We start from the raw sequence: 19,875 nt of genomic DNA, 5'->3' as shown, positions 1-19,875 counted from the left end.
CAAGTCTGAGTGTGAAGGGCCTCGGTGGCGTGGTGGGGTTGGCAGAGAACCGTAAGTCGCCAGTGGTGCAGCGTCTAGTTCGAATCCTGCCCGTTGCCGGTACCTGGATCATAAAACCACCCTGCTCCGGTGGGTTGGGGAGGGGGCCGTGTCCCCTCCCCGTAGTCTGGGGAGGTAACAAGTAGGGGTTATAAATCAGAAAACTAGAACAGGCTAATATTTTACTGGGTACATGAAACACCAGATTTAACATCACATACAACTTTAGACAGTTGCTGAAGAGGAATCTGGACAAGCAGAGAAGACAACTAGCTAAGTGTGGCAAGATGTTTATGACTTAAGAAACATAGCACAAGATGACAGTTGCTGAATCATGACTTAAGACCAGCAGACATGATAACAAACTACTTTAGAGAAGTACTGAAAGGAGGAACAACATGACTGACTATGACAACAAAACTATGTTTAAGACAGATGGGAATGGGTTTGTCAGCTGCTGAAGTAAAACAGAAGGTGAAAGAACTTTAATGGTTACAGTCAATTAAAACCTCTTTCTGCCCACTGAACTTCTAACAGAATCTTTCTACCAGAGCATACTTCACTACATGTTAGAGGTACTATCAGCCCAACTACCAAGAGTATACGGTATGGGAGTAAAAGTAAAAGAGGGTCATGTTGAATTCAACTACTGAACACAGGAATTCCCTCACCTCACCAGTAAACTGTATTTGGCTGCTACTTTGGCCATCTCTCTCTTGTAAAAGATATTCTGAATCCCAACAGAATTGGTTGGTAAATATAGTAAGAAGAAAAAATAAAAATTTAAAAAAACCAAGCCACTCAATCTATAATGGGATATATCAAAGTATAGATGACACCTGTGGTGCAACCCTTTTAAGCACACATACACACATACACACATACACACATACATACCCTACCCCTACCCTACAGAACTGACCTATCAACCCATTACACTCCAGGCCTGTTATGTGTATTCAACATTCATCATTCAGATACATCATTCCAGACCTGGGGGCGTATATACTCTATCCAATCCAATCCTTCTATACATACGGCACATATGTACATACATCATCATATCATAGTGTCACAGGTGTCATCTGTGTTGATATATCCCTACTGTAAAACATCCTATTTCAAGGGGGGAAGATAACTCCCCCTTGTGTTCTGGCGTCCTGGCTCCCCCTTGCCGTAGCATTTAGTGGCCTCACACCCAGAGTTGAACTCAGGTCTCCCGAGTGGGAGGCGGAAACCCCACCAGCTGAACTAGTCAGTGGCTCGATGTGAAACGTTTGATCTGTGTACAAATCATCTACGGATAGATGTGTGTTACTAAAAATGGTTTTTACTATGGTATATAGATGATAGTTCCAACAAATTTCTCTTTGGTACATCCAAGGTCTCATGGAGTTCTCTGAGGGATTCCGCCCTGATGGGACACTGGGGACGTGAACTTGGTTCTTCTGGACCATAAACCACTGAGGTATCCACTACACCACACCAAGCATGCTGGAAACAGTTACTTTTAAAGCTTTGACTTGTGTTTCACAGTTTCTCTGCATAGTTCAGTCATTCTCCTGTTGGACTGGTCACCAGCTTCCTGGGAGGGGGCCACAAAAATGCTAGTGGGTCCACCAGTGGGACTTTCTGAGTAAAAGAGGTAAATCTGGGAATTGGTCAAGTCCTGAAAAAGCTGTGGTAATGCAGAGTGGCTGGAAGATCTGGTGGCTGAATCCAGGAAAAAAAAGGGTCACACAGTCTGACCTAAGCTGAACAGAGAGGGACAAAAAACCAACAGGATCACTTGAAAGTCAAGACAGGGAATAAAACTTAAATGTCAGATGGGCGTACAAAACAACTGGTAAGCAGACAAACTGAAGGAAGAGAAGTCCAGTGTCCAGTCCAGTGTTGTTATGTTGAGCCAGATCAAGAACAGCTGTGTCCAATTAGCAAAAACATAAAATCCTAACAGCTCCCTCTGCAGGACATGGCGGATTAAATTTGCCACTGATTTCAAAATGAGCTTATAAATTACATGAAATGTTAAACTGTCTGAATTTCAACATCTGATATGTTGTTTATGTTCTATAGGGAGTAAAATATGGCTTGCCGAGATTTTCATTGCTTTCTGTTTCACAAAGCATCCCAACCAAGCTGGAATTGCTGCTGTGTTCCTATTAAAGATTTAAATATAAATTGGGGGGGGGGGGGTCCTAATGTTGGTCCTCTACAGGTCCTCTACAGGCAGCGGCTGGAAACCGAGCTGGAGGACAGAGAGGAGGGGGAGGATGGGAGAAGACAGAAACACTTTAAACTTTAGAAAGTGTTTTTCATTAACCATTAAAACATCTCAGAGTCAGACCCGGACTCAGAGCCGGACTTGTTTTGTCTGAACTGAATCAGAGGACTCATCATTTTCTGAAACCAACAATCCGTCATCCAAGCAGAGGAAACTGGACTACTGAAGCTTCCTCCACTTCATTTCTCCTACAGTGGAAGAGAAACTTTCATCCAAAATCCAGCTTCACTGGGCTGGTGTGATGTCACAGAGCAGTGGATGCAAACAGGATCCTGAGCTGCTTCTGAGGATGAAGGTCCTGCAGCAGGAGGCTGCTGACCTTCTTCTGATGGATTTTCCAAATTTTTCAAAACTGAAACATTCAGAAAGTTTGGCTGGCTGAGATTGTACCAGCTGAGATTTCTCCCACTTCAGTCACAACCCTGGCCCCTACTCCATCAGCTAGTTACCCCACTGGTGCTGAGACTCCATGCAGGATACAGGGCAGAAAAAGATCTGGGGAGAGAGACATCCTGGGTTTCCTGAAGGAGAGAGAGAGAGAGAGAGAGCGCAGCTACAACTGTTCATTATTGTTTCAGAAACTTATAAATACATTTTTATTAAAAAAAAGTTAAAATGCACATCTTTGGGGGGTGGGGGGGAATGTATAGAAATTATTTTATAAATGATCTTATCAAGTCAAACAAACATGTTTTCTGATATTATTTTTGATTGTTTTTCTGTGGACTGAATTAATTTGTAAAGTACTGTAAACAGATAAACTTGTTATTTAAACAACCATAAGAAATAAACACACACACACATATATATATACACACATATATATATATATATATATATATATATATATATATATATATTCAGTAAGCAGGGCTGCTGCACGTCTAAATCAACATGAGACATGCAGGCAGTAAATTCTGTCATGTTTATTGATCACTGATCACATCCAGTAAATGCTCCCTTAGCATCAAACACATCCTGCATTATAACTGAAGGAAGATTTGTTCTGCTGATGTAACTTTTCTTTTGTGGCTCTGCAGGAGGAAGAAATGTGACATCCATCAACGGCACCAACAGCACTGGGAAAATGAATGACTCTGTGGAGGATGGTCATCGTTTCCTCCACGATCGTGGACAATCCTGCAGACAGTGGCACCTGCAAAAATGTCTGCAGTTGCCCTGCAGGAGGCCCCACAGGCAAGCCAGTAAATGGCGATCAGGACCTCAGTCGCATGGCTCCATTCATGAGGGTTTTTCCAGTGCAACATTTGGACCAACAGATTATTTGTTAGGTGTAATGTCTGATGGGTTGGATTGAATATTCCAGCACCCTTTACTGTTTTTGCCAGTGGAAACACGAACAAATATGTACCACACCATCCCATACTGACCCAGACTGATTAGGCTTCCCTACACTGCCCCCTAGAGGTCACCTGTGCATTGCAGCTTGCAAATGTGTTATGTTAATTTCTATGGAAGCGCACACACACACGCAGCGCTTTAAACAGACACAAAATATGAGAGGCAGCCATGAACAGCCATGTGTATGTGTAATTAATCCCAAGTAGATTTTCAGTCTTTTATCCAACAAAAGTCAACATGATGTCACCAGACGACATCACAGTGATGCACATCAACAAAAGTTACACATGATGTCACCAGACAACATCACAGTGATGTACATCAACAAAAGTTACACATGATGTCACCAGATGACAACACAGTAATGGACGTGTCCCAAACACCACACACAGCCTTAGAGTTGAAGCAATGCATGCTTCTATCTTTACGTTTCCCAAAGTATCTAGAATTTATTTGATAGCTTCTTTTTTGCCGCTCATTTTCCACACATGTTAGAAAAATACTCGATGGGTTTAATTTGTTGAAGAAAATAAGTAAATGTTTCATTCGGAGGTTTATTCCTTTAAAAGAGGTAATGCAGTCACTACAGTTATCAGCTGCTCACGTTGAACAAATCATGTGCCAGCAGCTGAATGCATTCACCAGTGAGAAGACACCACTGGTCTGCATGTGGGACTTTACTAAACCAATCAGGTGAAGGGAGGAGATCAATAGAAGACACAGTGCTCAGTAGATACAAATATAAGTCCGATTCTACTGTCTCTGTTTGAAAGGCAGCGATGATGTGTTGCATTCTGGGTAATGTCCTGAAGCTGCTGTCTGAATGGACCAGCCTGGTATAGAAATGACGACATCATCATCCTCAGTCTCGCCCCGACTGTACGCTGAAAGAGCTTGACTTCCTGTTTCTATGGATGTAGAGGGAGAAAAAAGTGCATTAATCACTGGAACTGGACTATTTTCAGAGCAACAAGGCTGAGTCTGGGCTAAAGTAGGATCTGTCTCGGCTAGGTAGAACTTAAAACCAAGTTAAAAGATCAGAGCTAACATAAATTAGGAAATCTAGAGTTAAGATTAGGGCTCAAACAGGATCATAGTAAGTGCTAAAGAAAGGAAACAAGATCAATAAACGATCAGGCTAGAAGTAGAAAAAACTGTAGTAGAAAGTATTTAAACTAAAAAGCAACTAAAGCCTGCGTTAAATCTCAAGGGCAGGGTTGCTCATTTCAGTCCTATGAGGGCCACAATCCAGCAGGTTTTCCATGTATTGCTGCTTCCTCCTGTGGAGGAAATTTCATAACATTTTTAAATCTTCATCCCATTTCATTTGATTCAGGAGTACGGAAGCAGGAACCTGCTGGACTGCAGCCCTCATAGCACTGCTGTAGGGGCTAATCCAGGGCTATGCACTAAAACTGTAGAGCAGGGCTGCTCAGTTCACACTTTCATTTATAAAATTTATCCAATACATCTGTCATTTAATCTAACTCATGATCATGAGGGGGTGGAGCCTGTCCCTGCTGCTGCAAGGTAAGAGGCAGGTAGACCTGGACCAGTTGGCCCTTGAGGCTCAGTGGGTCCCTGTTGGATTGAACTACCTGTTGTCATGGAGACAAAAAGTGCTTTCTGATGGCTTCATCTTGTCTTCTTCATCTTATCTGAACAGGAGGTAGGCTATTTTTTTCATTTACATTAAATTTAATGTTTCTCTATAAAAGATGAATAATTAATTGCAGACAAACTTGAAAATAAACAAAAATAAACTATAATGCTGTTAACGATGACTTGTTCCTGATCCAGAGGATAAATGATCCAGTAAAACCTTTCTGGTTCCTCTCTGTGATCAGACCTTCCATCTCTCTGTGAACTTCTTCACTCTGCAGCTGGATTTGTTGAGGATATTTGTGTACTGTGTATACCTGCAGAGTCATTTTTGGGAAGAACCAGCGCGTTTCCTGGCTTGTGTACATGCACTCAGCTTCCCGTTCATTCAGGTTGTGCATGTGAAAATGTGCACAGGACCAGGTGTGTGCATGTGGATATTTTCTAGGTTACTCTCATGTGTACGTTTCAGTTTTTGTGGCTCCGCCCCCTTTCAGAATGAAAGCTATGCATTGTTTATACACGAGTCTCCAGTTCTGACTGGTCTGTAACTGTAAAGACCCTGACAACCACATTAGGGTTCCATCATCATCCTGAACTCACATCGACAGCCTCCTGGACTGACTTTCCTTTACTCCGCACCCTCGGTCCATTGTTTTACTGCGCTGGTCCAGGGTACTAGTCCTATGGTCTCGCTGGTCCAAGGTACTGGTTCTGTGCTCCCCCATATTGTTCCTGTGGTCCAGGGTACCAGTTCTGTGGTCCATAGTACTGGCCCTGTCCAAGAGGCTCGTAGTTTTGCTGCGGATCAGGACCGGCATGGAGGAGGTGGACTGTGTTGTCATGGTGAAGTGGGTGGTCCTCAAGGACTCATCTGTGAGACAAAGGAAGTGATGCAAGAGCGGAGACAAACACAGTGACACGTACAGGGTGAGGTGTGCAGCTACCTTTGCTGGACATCATGGAGGACTTCCCAGATCCAGATGAGCTGCTCAGATCTTTCACCTTCCTAGAGGACAGAAAACATCCAGAACATGTAAACCTGAGTCCAGGTTTTAGGGACCAAATAAAACCAAAACAGAACCTTCCACTACAGACAGATGAGATACATGCAGCACAGAAGATGTTTGCACACACACGAGGAAGCAGCAATGCTAACATGTAGCATCCAAAATGGCGGGGAGAAACTCAGCTAAAAGACTCTACCAAGCACCGGCATCTAAACCAAACACAGTATAAACCCCAAGCAGTTATATGTTAATGTAGGAAAAACACGAGAACATCACTGTCCAGCTTCCAGCTTCACAAGGTGTCACATGAAAGCAGAGACTCTGCTGGTTACAAAGACGTCTGTCATCACTGTGGGACAAAAACTCGGAGCTAGCAGCTGAGATTTATTAAAATGTTGTATAAATATTCTCTTTATTTCAGTCCATCTAGAAGAGATATCATCACTCTCTGCACCAACATGGAGTTTACAGGCCAAAAAAACATTAATCTTTAAAAGCTCCAACACACTCATCACACATTATGTGTGAAATGTTGCTGCAATGTTTGCAGGCACAACGATAGCTTTGTTTACATTAAATGAAATGGAAATGAAAAATACTTCATTTATCTCAGAGAGAGATTGACATGGACAAACATTTAATCTGAGTGAAACAATTTGATTAGTATGGAAGCCCATTCCTACCAGCTGGAAATAAAAAATAAATAAGTCACAATTATTAGATTTACATGCATAATCATGAGACCTAACGTCATAATAATGAGATAAAAAGTCATAATTATGAGTTTCAAAACTGTAGTTATGAGATGGAAAGTCCTAATTGAGATTAAAAGTCAGAATAATGACTTGTTATTGCAAAAAATTGACAGATTTTGAAAAAAAAAAAAAATCATAATTATGGGAAATGTTGTCAATATTTTTAATTTACAAGTGGTGGGAATGTACCGAGCCCATCTGGTGACATCGGAAATAAAAAAAATCAACCATGGCCATGGATTACTAACATGAGGGAACAAGTTAATTAACTTAATCTCAACATTAAACAGAATTAAAATTGATAATAAGTGCCAGGTAACGTGTGTTTAGCTAATGCCTGGCCATGTCCCCACAGATCAGAGGGTCTGACCGACATGTTTACATGGACGCTGGATAAAAGTCTGTTCTGATGATGGAAATATTTAATGTGATCGTAACGCTTTGGCATGTGCAATGTGGACTAATTCAGACGAAGAAGCGCAAGATGATTTATGTTTTATTTAGAACGTTTTGACCATTGATGCTCAATAATCCCTTTTTCAGTTTCCACCAAAAACATTGTTTTTGGTGGAAGCTGAAAGTCCAATTCTGTTCCCTTAAGTCTTCCCTTAAACTAACGCATCAACAAACCCCTACGTGGCCCAAACATGCACAGAAACAACTTCCACCCCGGAAACAACCGGAATGAGACATGGTTAGTTTTCCCTGTTCAGTCTGGCTGGTGAACACTGAAGTTCTGTGAAGCTGGAAAAACTGGGAGTTCTTACAGAGGTCTGTCTGAGTTCACAGGTTTGGACGTCGTTGGCTGACTGCTGAGGGACCGACTCCGAGACAGTTTAGCCTTCCTTATCTCTTTACCTGCAAAGAAAGAAGACCTTATCATCATCATCATCATCATGTAACAGTGTCGCCTGGTTGGTGACTGCCTCTCTGATGGGGCGAGGAGAAGGCAGGAAGTGTGTGAAGTGTGTGTGTGAGGTTCCATCAGTCTGGTGATGAGGCGAGCCTCATGTTGAGAGTGAGCTTGGTAAGAAATGTGTTTTTTCTTTTGTAACGTTGCACACAGCAACACGAGACTGTGAGGGAAGCGTGTTGATTTATTTCTGTGGCTTCTGGGCGGGGTGAGGGGGGGGGGCAGTTCATTTTAGTTTGTTTTTAATTGTGATTTATTAGAATTGTTCATATTTTGAACTGTTTAATTGTGTTTTTATTTATTTTATTTTACAGTTGCTGGTCAGCCACAGTTTCCTGCCGTCCTGTGTTTGGGTTTAGTTTAGGTTAGCTTGCTGTAGTCAGTCCGCCCGGCCTTTTTATGACTGGTGGAACGAGATCTTTAAGTCGGTCTGTCTGTCAGCTGGACTAACTGATCTCTTTTTCTTGTCCTTTTGTATGTTTGGGTCACTCCCCCATCACATTTACCTGGCTGTCATTTAGCCTTCAGTTCCTGACTTTCTGAAACCTGAATTTGGGAGTTAATGTGTCTTACTGAGATTTGCAGTCATAATTTACTCTGATGTTTTACTTCTGGGTTTTCTTTTGGGTATTCCTGTTATGGCTTGGATGTTTATCAAGCGTGTGTTAATAAAACCTTTTTTATGCTTAAGTATTGAGTTTCTGTTTCTATGTTAAGCTAGACCTGCTACATTCATAATCTTCTTACTGGAGGATGGGGCGGCTGCAGACGAGGACACAGACATGGATTTGGTGGAAGACAGGCTGGTCTTACTGTCTCTTCCTGCCAGAGAAAAGTTGAAGAGAATAAATATCAAAATGTCTCCTGTGAGGAATTTAACTGTAAATATTTAACTTACGTTTTCTCTCCGTGTGCTTTTCAGAGTTCAGCTTCCCGTCGTTCTGCTGGCGTTCCAGCTGCTCCTGACGACAATTAAATCCCAGTCAACATCCAGACATTTTGTTTTCAGGACAGCTTCAGCTGTCAGATTATGAAGCTAACACGATGTAAAATGAATGTATGAATAGATATAGCAGCATAAAGGCCGACCAGAAGAAGAAAGCAGAATTATTACTAACAGAACTTTGTAGAAAGAACACACAGAACAGTGACCAAGCCTTTTCTCATCTCATCATTCTCCCAAGTCTTGGCTTTCAGGAGAAATAAATATTGGCTTTGAAACATACACATAGCGCTCGGTGGCACTGATGATCTAACACAGCTTTTCTAAATCCAGGTCCTCAGGACCCACTGCCCTCCATGTCTTAGATGTGCTCCTACTCCAACACACCTGATTCAGATTAATGAACTTCACAAGTTCATTGCAAGCCTGTTAATGAGCCATTAATCTCATTCAGCTGTGTGAAAGTAGGGTTACCTCTAAGACATGTAGGCCAGTGGGTCCTGAGGACCAGGATTGAGAAACACTTCAAGGGTTAAAACAAGACGGATGGAATGAACATCAGCCTCCTGGTTCTGCCTCACCATCTCCAGCAACAGCGTCTCCTCCTTCTCCTTCTTCTGGTCCAGCAGGTCTCTCTCTTGTCTCTTCTGAAACTGCAGACATATAAACATCAGGGTGTTACAGGACAGAAGTAAACCTGATAAATCCAGTTTATGTGTTCAAACAGGTATCTTACAGGCTCTGACAGGTCCAGTTTGTCCAGTTCCAACACTGTCTAGAAAACACGATGGACACAATTAACAGTCTGACATGCTAAAACGGCCCCCCCTCAGGACTGGTCTCTGGTGGGTGTTACCTTGCGAATCGTGGCCACCACATCTTTGTCTTTTTCTCTACAGAGAAGTTTCTGGACGCAGAAGTCGAGTTTCTGCAGCAGCAGTTTGTCAGCTGGCAGGCGGAGCGATGAACGTAACCTCGGCAACAGCTGGCAGAGCTTGTACCTGAGAAGCAGGTGAGCAGGCAGGTGTGTTACGTGTGATGTTGGTGTGTAACCGCTGCCTCACAGGATGAGAAGAAGTGGTCTACCTGACGTTAGCGACAGGATCGTGGACGAGCTCCAGTGCTGGGATTAGGAAGTGCTTGTTGAAGTATTTTCTAGAGAAAATCTCCGTGGCAACTTCACAAACATCAAGGAACCTCAGACGGTTCCAGTAGCTGCGACCCAGAGCCAGAGCTGAGATCAGAAACACCACAGGTCTGTTTCATGTCCTGACAGAAATGCTAACATGTTCTCAGTGTTTGATTTCTGCAGAGGTTCTGACCTTGGACCAGTCGTTCCATCATCTCCTGACGCTGCTCCTGCTTCCGGTTGTAGCGCAGGAATGTGCAGAATGTCCGTGCTGCCTCCTTCTGCACCGGCAACACTTTCTGCAACCACAACAAGCAGACCGGGGTTACCTGTCTGTCACCTGGCTCACCTGTGGTACTGTGCGGAGCAGAAATTGGCGATGCTGACGTTGGTGGTGAGGATGATGAAGATGCGAGGGGAGAAGCTCTGGTGCAGCAGTTCTCCAGGCAGCAGTCTGGCCAGGCAGCTGTAACGCTGCAGCAACTTCTCATGTAGCCGCCAACGCAGAGAACATCCAACCCTCTGTTCAGCTAAAAGCAGCGCCGACAGGAGGTCGGGGAGCTGGGAACCACAGCAGAACAAAGATAGGGAAGCAAAGGAAAACCAAGGAGGAAACCAAGAAAACAGGGGAGGAAACAGGTAGACAAAGGTTTGGTATAAGGTACCAAACAGAAAAGATTTGAGTGGAACCAGAGTGAGTTTATTTTCTCACCTTGTTGTCCAGTGTCAGGTTCTCTCCTCTGGACAGAACCGTCTCCAGAGTTTCCTCCAAGTGATTCATCAAAGCATCCAACACCTCAACAGAACAACAAACACATACTCAGCAGCTCCAATGTGAGAATTTATACCTGGTTTAGAACAGGATCTGAACCAGCACGGGAAGGCAACATGCAGGCCTGGATGGTGCCGTTCATTTCCTGTTTTTTGGGGGAAATATTTCTTTGTTCTAACTCTAGAAGACATCTGACTCTATATCAGGACCAACTTTTTTCTAGTCTGGATCCAGAACTTTTGGTGAAGGGGTGTTTGTGGGCGTGGCCTCTCACCTCCAGAGCGTCGTCCTGCAGCAACAACAGAAGCTCCTTCTGCACCATGTGGGTGTTTGAAATAAGCAGCTTCACCACCTGACAGGAAGAGGCAGAGCCATCATGTGACTTCAGAGGCTGCAGCCAATCAGAAAAAAAGGCTGAAATGTTTTACAACAAGTCAGGCCACATTTAAAAACACAGCAGCAGGTCCTGCTCCCAGAGGATGAGCCCTGTCTAAAACCCTGATGCTGATCTGACCTGGTGGAAACTGGCTGCAGCACTTTGCCGAACGCTGACCTCTGGGTCACTGCAAAGGCTGGAGAAAGATGGGTGGAGTTCAGACTGGAAGTGAGCAGAGTCCACAAACACCACCATGGTCTGAACAGAGAGCAGAGGAGATGATCTCATCAGCTGAAGAACTGAGGAACCCCGAATGTGTGTGTGTTTGAGTGTATTTTTGTCTGTACCGGCAGGTTGTAGCAGCAGTTGCAGCGGATCAGCGTGGACTTGTCATTCCCATCAATCTGATTTGCTTCGGTCTGCAGTCCTGCGACACACATCAGCTTAAACCTCTGCAACAAGCGAGACTTCTGCTCGTCTGACAGGGAACCTGCAAAACAAATATGGATCTTCACAAACATGGGACCACAAAGGTGGGTTACCTTTGTAGTCCCTCAACAGTTCTGTGGACTAGTGTGGTCAGGACAGGTGATACTGTTCACCTGCCAGTCCGCTGCACAGCTTCCCAAACTGGAAGGACAACGATGCCAAAACGACTTCATCCACCTGTGATGCTGCATCGCACACCGCCATCACCATGGGAACAACAACGTGGAGTCTGTCATCTGAGGAAAAGGAGGTGTTTTAATCTGGGCTCAACTCAGGGTCGTAAAGATTTTACTAATAATTTCAAAGTTTGTAGTTTTAATAAAGCTTTGTCACCCTGTGGAGAAATTCAAGTTGCATAAGTGTAAAAAATGTATTTGTAAAAAGCTGCTGCAAGTTCTTAAAGAGGAGTAGATTTTAAAGATGGATGATGGCATGACTTCTGTGACTCACTTATAATTTACGATATTCTGGGAAAAAAGCAACCATTTAACCCTCAGGTCATGTCTTAGAAAGAACACACTTTTCCCCTTAAGGCCCTTTTTGGTAACTGGATCATATTTTAAAAAATTAAACATGGAAAGCTTATTATTTACAGCAGATATGCTTATTTTTCCTTAGCTAGGCAGTCATTTTTATGAATGCATGTTGTATTAATAGTTATAAATTGGACTAATCATTTTTTAGAGGACTTTGTTGTGAATTGGTGCTATACAAATAAAGCTGAATTGAATGTTAGTATTTATTAACTCTCTAAAATGTCAGTTTGGTTACATAATGCCACCTTTTTTACCCAAGAAAAGAATGATTTTTCACTGACTAATGCAAAAAGTTTTCAGGCTGGTCAATGACTGGCACCAACTCGGATAATTAGCCTACTTTTTCTGAAATCTTTTTTGACATATTTTGAGCCCACAAGTATTTTTCTGTCTGATGCGCTATGAATTCAGTGCAGCTCTTACCACCATCCATCATCTCCATCAGGTTAATGATGGTGTCAAATGCTGCCAGCCGGACGATGCTCTCCTCGTCTCCGGCGAGCTCCACCAGCTCAGGAAGGAGCTCGGTCCTGGCATCATCCATCCTAAAGAACAGATACAAGACATTGTGTCAGAGTAATGTCTGGACTGTTACTGGACATCAGCTTGTGTTTGTGGCAGTCATTGTTTGGTTAGTCCAAATTTGATTTAATCTGGCTGTTGTTGTCTTTCTATTTGTTGCGTCAGTCCTTACAGTTGGAATAAAGACAGTTTGGCTTCTTTTCTTGGTTCTTAATGGTATTTCACTTCAAATCTTTAAGTTGAACACCTTAACTAACAAGTTCATTTGACTTTATAAAAGCACTTGGGTTCATGTTTGTTGTTTCTTCAGCGTGGTGTTGGTCTGGGGTTTTCCAGCAGTTACCCAATGGTTCTGGTTATGCTTTCCAGCTGACGGCACATGCAAGCTCGGACCTCAGACTCCACATCCTCACACAAAGAACGGGTCAACGGCAGAAGCTCCTTCTTCACCCTGATGCACAGAGACACAGTTATTGTCCCGGAGCTGAGATGAAACCCAAACAGCCCTCTGTTCACACTATGGTTCTGCTGCAGTCTGTGTGTACTAGCATGATAACTGTTAATGTGGTTCTGCTGCAGTCTGTGTGTACTAGCATGATAAGTCTGTTAATGTGGTTCTGCTGCAGTCTGTGTGTACTAGCATGATAACTCTGTTAATGTGGTTCTGCTGCAGTGTGTGTGTACTAGCATGATAAGTCTGTTAATGTGGTTCTGCTGCAGTCTGTGTGTACTAGCATGATAACTCTGTTAATGTGGTTCTGCTGCAGTGTGTGTGTACTAGCATGATAACTGTTAATGTGGTTCTGCTGCAGTCTGTGTGTACTAGCATGATAACTGCTAATGTGGTTCTGCTGCAGTGTGTGTGTACTAGCATGATAACTCTGCTAATGTGGTTCTGCTGCAGTGTGTGTGTACTAGCATGATAACTCTGTTAATGTGGTTCTGCTGCAGTGGTTGTGTACTAACATGGTAACTCTGTCAATGTGGTTCTGCTGCAGTGTGTGTGTACTAGCATGGTAACTCTGTTAATGTGGTTCTGCTGCAGTGTGTGTGTACTAGCATGGTAACTCTGTTAATGTGGTTCTGCTGCAGTGTGTGTGTACTAGCATGATAACTCTGTTAATGTGGTTCTGCTGCAGTGTGTGTGTACTAACATGGTAACTCTGTCAATGTGGTTCTGCTGCAGTGTGTGTGTACTAGCATGATAACTCTGCTAATGTGGTTCTGCTGCAGTGTGTGTGTACTAGCATGATAACTCTGTTAATGTGGTTCTGCTGCAGTGTGTGTGTACTAACATGGTAACTCTGCTAATGTGGTTCTGCTGCAGTGTGTGTGTACTAGCATGATAACTCTGCTAATGTGGTTCTGCTGCAGTGTGTGTGTACTAGCATGATAACTCTGTTAATGTGGTTCTGCTGCAGTGTGTGTGTACTAGCATGATAACTCTGTTAATGTGGTTCTGCTGCAGTGTGTGTGTACTAGCATGATAACGGTAATGTGGTTCTGCTGCAGTGTGTGTGTACGAGCATGATAACTCTGTTAATGTGGTTCTGCTGCAGTGTGTGTGTACGAGCATGATAACTCTGTTAATGTGGTTCTGCTGCAGTGTGTGTGTACTAGCATGATAACTCTGTTAATGTGGTTCTGCTGCAGTGTGTGTGTACGAGCATGATAACTCTGTTAATGTGGTTCTGCTGCAGTGTGTGTGTACTAGCATGATAACTCTGTTAATGTGGTTCTGCTGCAGTGTGTGTGTACAAGCATGATAACTCTGTTAATGTGGTTCTGCTGCAGTGTGTGTACTAGCATGATAACTCTGTTAATGTGGTTCTGCTGCAGTGTGTGTGTACTAGCATGATAACTCTGTTAATGTGGTTCTGCTGCAGTGTGTGTGTACTAGCATGGTAACTCTGTTAATGTGGTTCTGCTGCAGTGTGTGTACTAGCATGATAACTCTGTTAATGTGGTTCTGCTGCAGTGTGTGTGTACTAGCATGATAACTCTGTTAATGTGGTTCTGCTGCAGTCTGTGTGTACGAGCATGATAACTCTGTTAATGTGGTTCTGCTGCAGTGTGTGTGTACTAGCATGATAACTCTGTTAATGTGGTTCTGCTGCAGTGTGTGTGTACGAGCATGATAACTCTGTTAATGTGGTTCTGCTGCAGTGTGTGTGTACTAGCATGATAACTCTGTTAATGTGGTTCTGCTGCAGTGTGTGTGTACTAGCATGATAACTCTCTTAATGTGGTTCTGCTGCAGTCTGTGTGTACGAGCATGATAACTCTGTTAATGTGGTTCTGCTGCAGTGTGTGTGTACTAGCATGATAACGGTAATGTGGTTCTGCTGCAGTCTGTGTGTACGAGCATGATAACTGTGTTGATGTGGTTCTGCAGAGTTCATTCTGTTGTGCACTAAGCTGCAGCTCACGTGTGAGAATCAAACTTGCAGGCGACTTTTCCTAAAATGCGACAGCTGGCCAGACGAGCCTGGACAGAGTGAGACATCTGAGACTGATACAGTAGAGGGTTCAACACCTGGAGAAAGAGACAAGAAGAGATGACACAGGCAGGTGCACAGGTGTTGGTAGACGGGACAGAATCCATCCGAGAGTTATTTCCTCTTCTGATGTTCACAGTTTTAATTCTTCACTTTAAATGTTCAAACTATTTGACAACATGCATTAGGTTCAACATGTCCAGGTCATTTTTTTAGTTATCTGGATTAACAAACCCTAACAATGGAGAGCTCAGTAAACAGTACTAAGACACTGGTTTTTAACTGTGTCATCAACCAGATGTTCTGTTCATCCTCTAAATCCATCCATCCATCCATCCATCCATCCATCCATACCTGGTGTCAGCTCCATGTCATGATCTGTGGGTTTGGGGTTTTTTTAGTTGTCACTTTGAGTTTTGTCTTGTTTTATTTTGAAGTTTTTACCCTTGTGTATTCTGTTTTGCTTCCTGTTCATCAGATTAAAGGTGGGACTTGACATTGATCAGTAATGTTGTACCACTAAGTGAGATCTTCAAACAGAAAATAACCTGGTCATGTTGATCAGAAAGCGATGATCTTAATATTGATCTGACCTCCTGTTTGATGGTCTCTTTGGGCAGAGCATTGATGGCTGACAGAAGAGTCTCCAACCAGGCGTTGCTCAGCACTGTCAACACACACAATGTTAACACAATGGTGTTAACCTGCATCTCTGTGGTTCAGGTGCATGTTCAGGTGGGTTTACCTGTGTCTCTGTGGTTCAGGTGCAGCAGGACCGTCTTCAGAATGGAGTAGGTGTGTGTGTGGATCAGGATGATGTCGTCCTGAAGGATGGTTAAAAACGAAGCTGCTGCTGCCAGCTGGATTTCAACACTTGCTCCATTTAAGACCTCCTGGGTCACACAGGTAGGACAGGTTGACTCTAAGACACACCTGTTCAATGATCCTGTCATTTCCTGTTTGACATGCAGTCTACAGATCTGACATACCCGTACTTTGGGCACTACCCGGCGAAAAGTCTCTGCTGGGTTCTGGCGAACCAGACTTGGCAGGTTGCTGATGACGCTGACTCTCTGAACCTCCTGGCCCACACTGAGGAGTAGAGAGGAGACAGAGGGGAGACAGAGAGAAGACAGAGGGGAGACAGAGAAGAGAGAGAGAGGAGACGGAGAGGAGACAGACAGAGAGGAGTAATGGAAAGTCAATAAAACAAGGATGTGATTTGGAACCCTGAAAGACTGAACACCTGAAACCAGTTTTTGATCAGCTGGACTTGTAGTTCTGTTCTGGTTCTGTTTAGGCTCCACAATCCAGACCCTGTAAGTCCAGAAGACTTTGGTTCTGCTTGTGAATCAGTTCAGTGAACTAGTTTAGACCCTCTGGGACAGAGCCGATGATTATCTGCAGGGTTTAATTAGCTGCAGCTTACTGGGTCACAGCAGAGGAGGTGAAGACAGGAGAAGGAGAGGAGGAGGAGGAGGAGGAGTAGAAAAGGAACAGCAACAAGTCTGTCCTCAGTCCAACAAGTGAAGAAGAAATAGACAGAACAGAAACAACACTAAACTCATCCATCCATCCATCCATCCATCCATCCATTCATCCAACTATCTAACCAACCAACCAAATAGTGGAGGGAGGAGCATATCCCAGCTTCTATCAGGTGAGGGGCAGGTACACCTGAACAGGTCACCAGTCCATAACAGAGACAAACAACCACTAATATCCACTCCTAGAGTGGGGTCAAAGTCACCAGTTAACCTAACACCATCTGTTTGGACTGGGGGGGCTGGAGACCCCAAGCAGAACTCAACACATGGACAACCTACACTTGCACTGAGAGAACATGTAAGCAGTAACATGTATAACCAGATGAGGTCAGAAGCAGGAGGAGAGGGTTCTGACCTCCACACCACCTGCAGCTCTTAGCTGTGAAGCTGAACTCAAAGTTCCTTCATGTCTGGAAATGTTGTCTGTGACAGCAAAGCAGCTGACAGAACATGTTCATGTGGGTCACCTTTAAAAATAGGATTAAACTCACATAAACAGCACATATTATATTTAGTCATTACTCACTAAACAAACTGAGCTTAAATGTTACTGAAAATTTTAATATTATGCCCAAATTATCATCATCATCATCATCAATGAACTGCAGAGACTGTTTCCAACTGCAGGAAATGAAAAATACAACTTACCTTTCAGGTGAAACGCCGCCCCCAAGTGGAGATAGTTGTAGTTAACTTTCTGTACACAGTACTCCTTTAAAGTTGTGGGTTTTAAATTAATGAAGACACTTATTTCTGTATGTATGTGGTGTTTTAGCAACGTAGGCCCTGATTGGTTGAATGTTAACCTCTGATGTGAAGGTGTTGGTTTACAGGAGCTTGTGTCGGAATCTGATGAATCACCAGCAAGTCAGCAAGAACCTGAACTCTGCTGTTTCTGTGGAGCTGTCGGACACACTTGAGGACTCACCTGGTTTAAACATCTGCCGCTCACTGTGGTCACATCTCACCTGAGCAGGTAGACAGCTCTCTCAATGTCGTTCAGGTCTTCGTCCACAGTCAGCTGATCGATCTCCTCAGCAGTCTGAAGGTAAACATCAAACATGTCATCATCATCATCATGAAGCCACACCCCCATCGCTACAGAAGAGGAGGAACATGCAACATCAGACTGTTTCAATAGTTATTGATGAGTTATTGATCCTGGATGTATCTGTATGAACTGATCTGCTTCCAGAGACATTCCTCAGGTGGTTTTTATTGTCCACCTGGATCTGAAAACTCGGAGCTTCCAGCTACATTCCTTCCTGACGTGGACCTGATGTCCCTGCTGCTGTCACAGTGTCTGTTTCAGCTCATTAAGACGTCCTCTGAGTCACCATGTCGCTGTGTCCCCTTGTCCACATACCTGTATGTCCTCAACACTGTATCCTCATGTCTGTGTCCTCATGTCACAGTGTCTCTTTGTCCTCATGTCCTAAGGTCTGTCTTCACATGTGTCATACATTTTTGTCCTCATGTCTGTGTCCTTATGTTGCTATGTCCTAATGTCTTAACAGCTCTATGTCTCTCTGCCCTCCTTTCTGTGTCCTCATATCTCTGTGCCCTCATGACCTAATGTTCATCTGTCCACATCTCACTCTGTCCTCATCACTCTGTATCCTGATGTCTCTCAGTCCACATGTCTTATATCTCTGTGCCCTCATGTCTCTGTATCATTATGTCCTCTGTGCCCTCATGTCCTAATGTACCTGTGTCCACGTCTCATATTGCTTTATCATCATGTCCTTGTACCCTTATGTCTCTGTGTCTTAACATCTCTGTGTCCTCATCTCATCATGTCTCTGTCCTCATGTCTTTAAATGAATTTTCATTCCTGTCTATGCCTTTAGATGTCGTGTTTAAAATGAAATCAGCTAAAATTAAATGAAGTTGAATTATTGATCAGTAAATATGTCCTCCCAGACTTCTGACAGCTAATTTGTTTATCGATCACTGATAACCTGAACTAGTTCTGTAAACACTAGATGAATGATGGTGTGGAAATCCTCTACTGTCTCAATGCAAAGAGGACATGCTGAAAACATTTCTGTCGTTGAGAGATGGAGAGACAGACAGAGAGACAGACAGGCAGAGAGACAGACGGACAAACTGCGTCATGCTGCGCACATCTCGGGTCTCCCCTCTGCTTCCTGTATGGAGGCAGATCATCTTCCTCCCACTCATCCAACATGATTCATCATCATCAGCAGCATCATTGTCATGTTTCACACGTATGGAGAACACCTGTCCTCTGTCATGTGTGTAAAAGACTCCGCGTGTGAACACGCTCACGTGCACACCTACCTTGAGGCTCCTGCGGATCGGCCGCTCGATGAAGGCGAGCTCCTGCAGCTCCTCCGGCGGACCGCACAGCAGGCTGGGCGGGCTCAGAGTCATCCTGCCCGGGAACATCTGCTGACTGGAAACGGCCCAGTTGGTCACTGGTTGTTAGTGGGAGAGCAGGCGGCGGAGCTCAGCACCAACCATTCCTGATGAGAGGATGGGGGCGGACCGGGAAGGGAGGGGGTGGGGGGGCTGTCACTATCCGTTTCCAAGGAGATCCCTGTCCGCGACGGGAGGGGGGTGTCACGCCAGCTTCCTTTCAAAAATGGAATAATTTATAATTTATTCGTTCATTTACTCACGAAGCGGTTCATCACAGGTTTTAAACAGACCAGATGACGCACACGGTCCGGACTCCAGTTCGGCGCGAACCGAGCCCTACGATCTGTGAGTCCAGATTCCGGATGAGCATCATGTAGGCCTGTCAGAAACCATCCAAACCGAATCCTCTCTGAGACCCCTAAACCAGACTCAAGCGTTTAGATCCGACCAGAATTCTGGTAAAGTTCAAAGCAGAGCCGTGTCCCGTTGATTCCGGTCCAGCAGAAACCAGCAGCACCTCACTGAAACCGCCATCAGCTGTTCTGTCCTCCGCACCGTGGGAGCGCAGACTCGTTCAAAACTCTCATTACACGATGCTAAAAATAAGACGGTGTGTGAAACCTGCTCACTAAACACACAGAACTCAGTTTCAGCGGTTCTGTGTTCGTCAGCAAATTTTACTCGAAACCACCTGCGCACAACGTGCGCGTCAT

At 44.0% G+C, this 19,875-nt stretch overlaps 1 protein-coding gene and 1 long non-coding RNA gene across 4 annotated transcripts; one reads left to right on the top strand and one right to left on the bottom strand.

Moving 5' to 3' along the window:
* Positions 1 to 1,183: 1,183 nt before the first annotated feature.
* On the top strand, positions 1,184 to 6,548 carry LOC121633552. The gene is made up of 3 exons (XR_006009079.1): positions 1,184 to 1,507; positions 1,576 to 1,661; positions 6,538 to 6,548. It is a non-coding gene; the product is annotated as an uncharacterized LOC121633552 (long non-coding RNA).
* ppp4r4 (protein phosphatase 4, regulatory subunit 4) lies at positions 4,226 to 19,829 on the bottom strand. Of its 3 annotated transcripts, XM_041975470.1 has the most exons (26): positions 19,453 to 19,829; positions 19,082 to 19,376; positions 17,746 to 17,819; positions 16,220 to 16,322; positions 15,976 to 16,123; positions 15,824 to 15,897; positions 15,162 to 15,268; positions 13,076 to 13,183; positions 12,634 to 12,755; positions 11,788 to 11,910; positions 11,533 to 11,675; positions 11,324 to 11,443; positions 11,084 to 11,161; positions 10,750 to 10,833; positions 10,425 to 10,598; positions 10,231 to 10,336; positions 9,995 to 10,142; positions 9,765 to 9,909; positions 9,645 to 9,683; positions 9,490 to 9,561; positions 8,864 to 8,927; positions 8,713 to 8,787; positions 7,820 to 7,910; positions 6,235 to 6,296; positions 5,891 to 6,161; positions 4,226 to 4,593 (listed from the first exon to the last, which is right to left on the bottom strand). In XM_041975470.1, exons 2-26 carry the CDS (start codon positions 19,187 to 19,189, stop codon positions 4,548 to 4,550), a joined length of 2,685 nt encoding a protein of 894 aa, XP_041831404.1. In that variant the 5' UTR covers positions 19,190 to 19,376; positions 19,453 to 19,829; the 3' UTR covers positions 4,226 to 4,547. The 3 variants fall into 3 exon arrangements, with proteins under 3 accessions (XP_041831404.1, XP_041831403.1, XP_041831405.1); XM_041975469.1 differs by having other exon boundaries at positions 19,082 to 19,829; XM_041975471.1 differs by having other exon boundaries at positions 8,864 to 8,921; positions 19,082 to 19,829.
* Between the last annotated feature and the right edge of the window lie 46 nt (positions 19,830 to 19,875).

Source organism: Melanotaenia boesemani, chromosome 22 (genome assembly GCF_017639745.1).
Source record: "Melanotaenia boesemani isolate fMelBoe1 chromosome 22, fMelBoe1.pri, whole genome shotgun sequence".
NCBI classification, from domain to species: domain Eukaryota; kingdom Metazoa; phylum Chordata; class Actinopteri; order Atheriniformes; family Melanotaeniidae; genus Melanotaenia; species Melanotaenia boesemani.
Note: the sequence above shows the minus strand (reverse complement) of the source record. Positions and strands in the feature narration are given on the sequence as shown.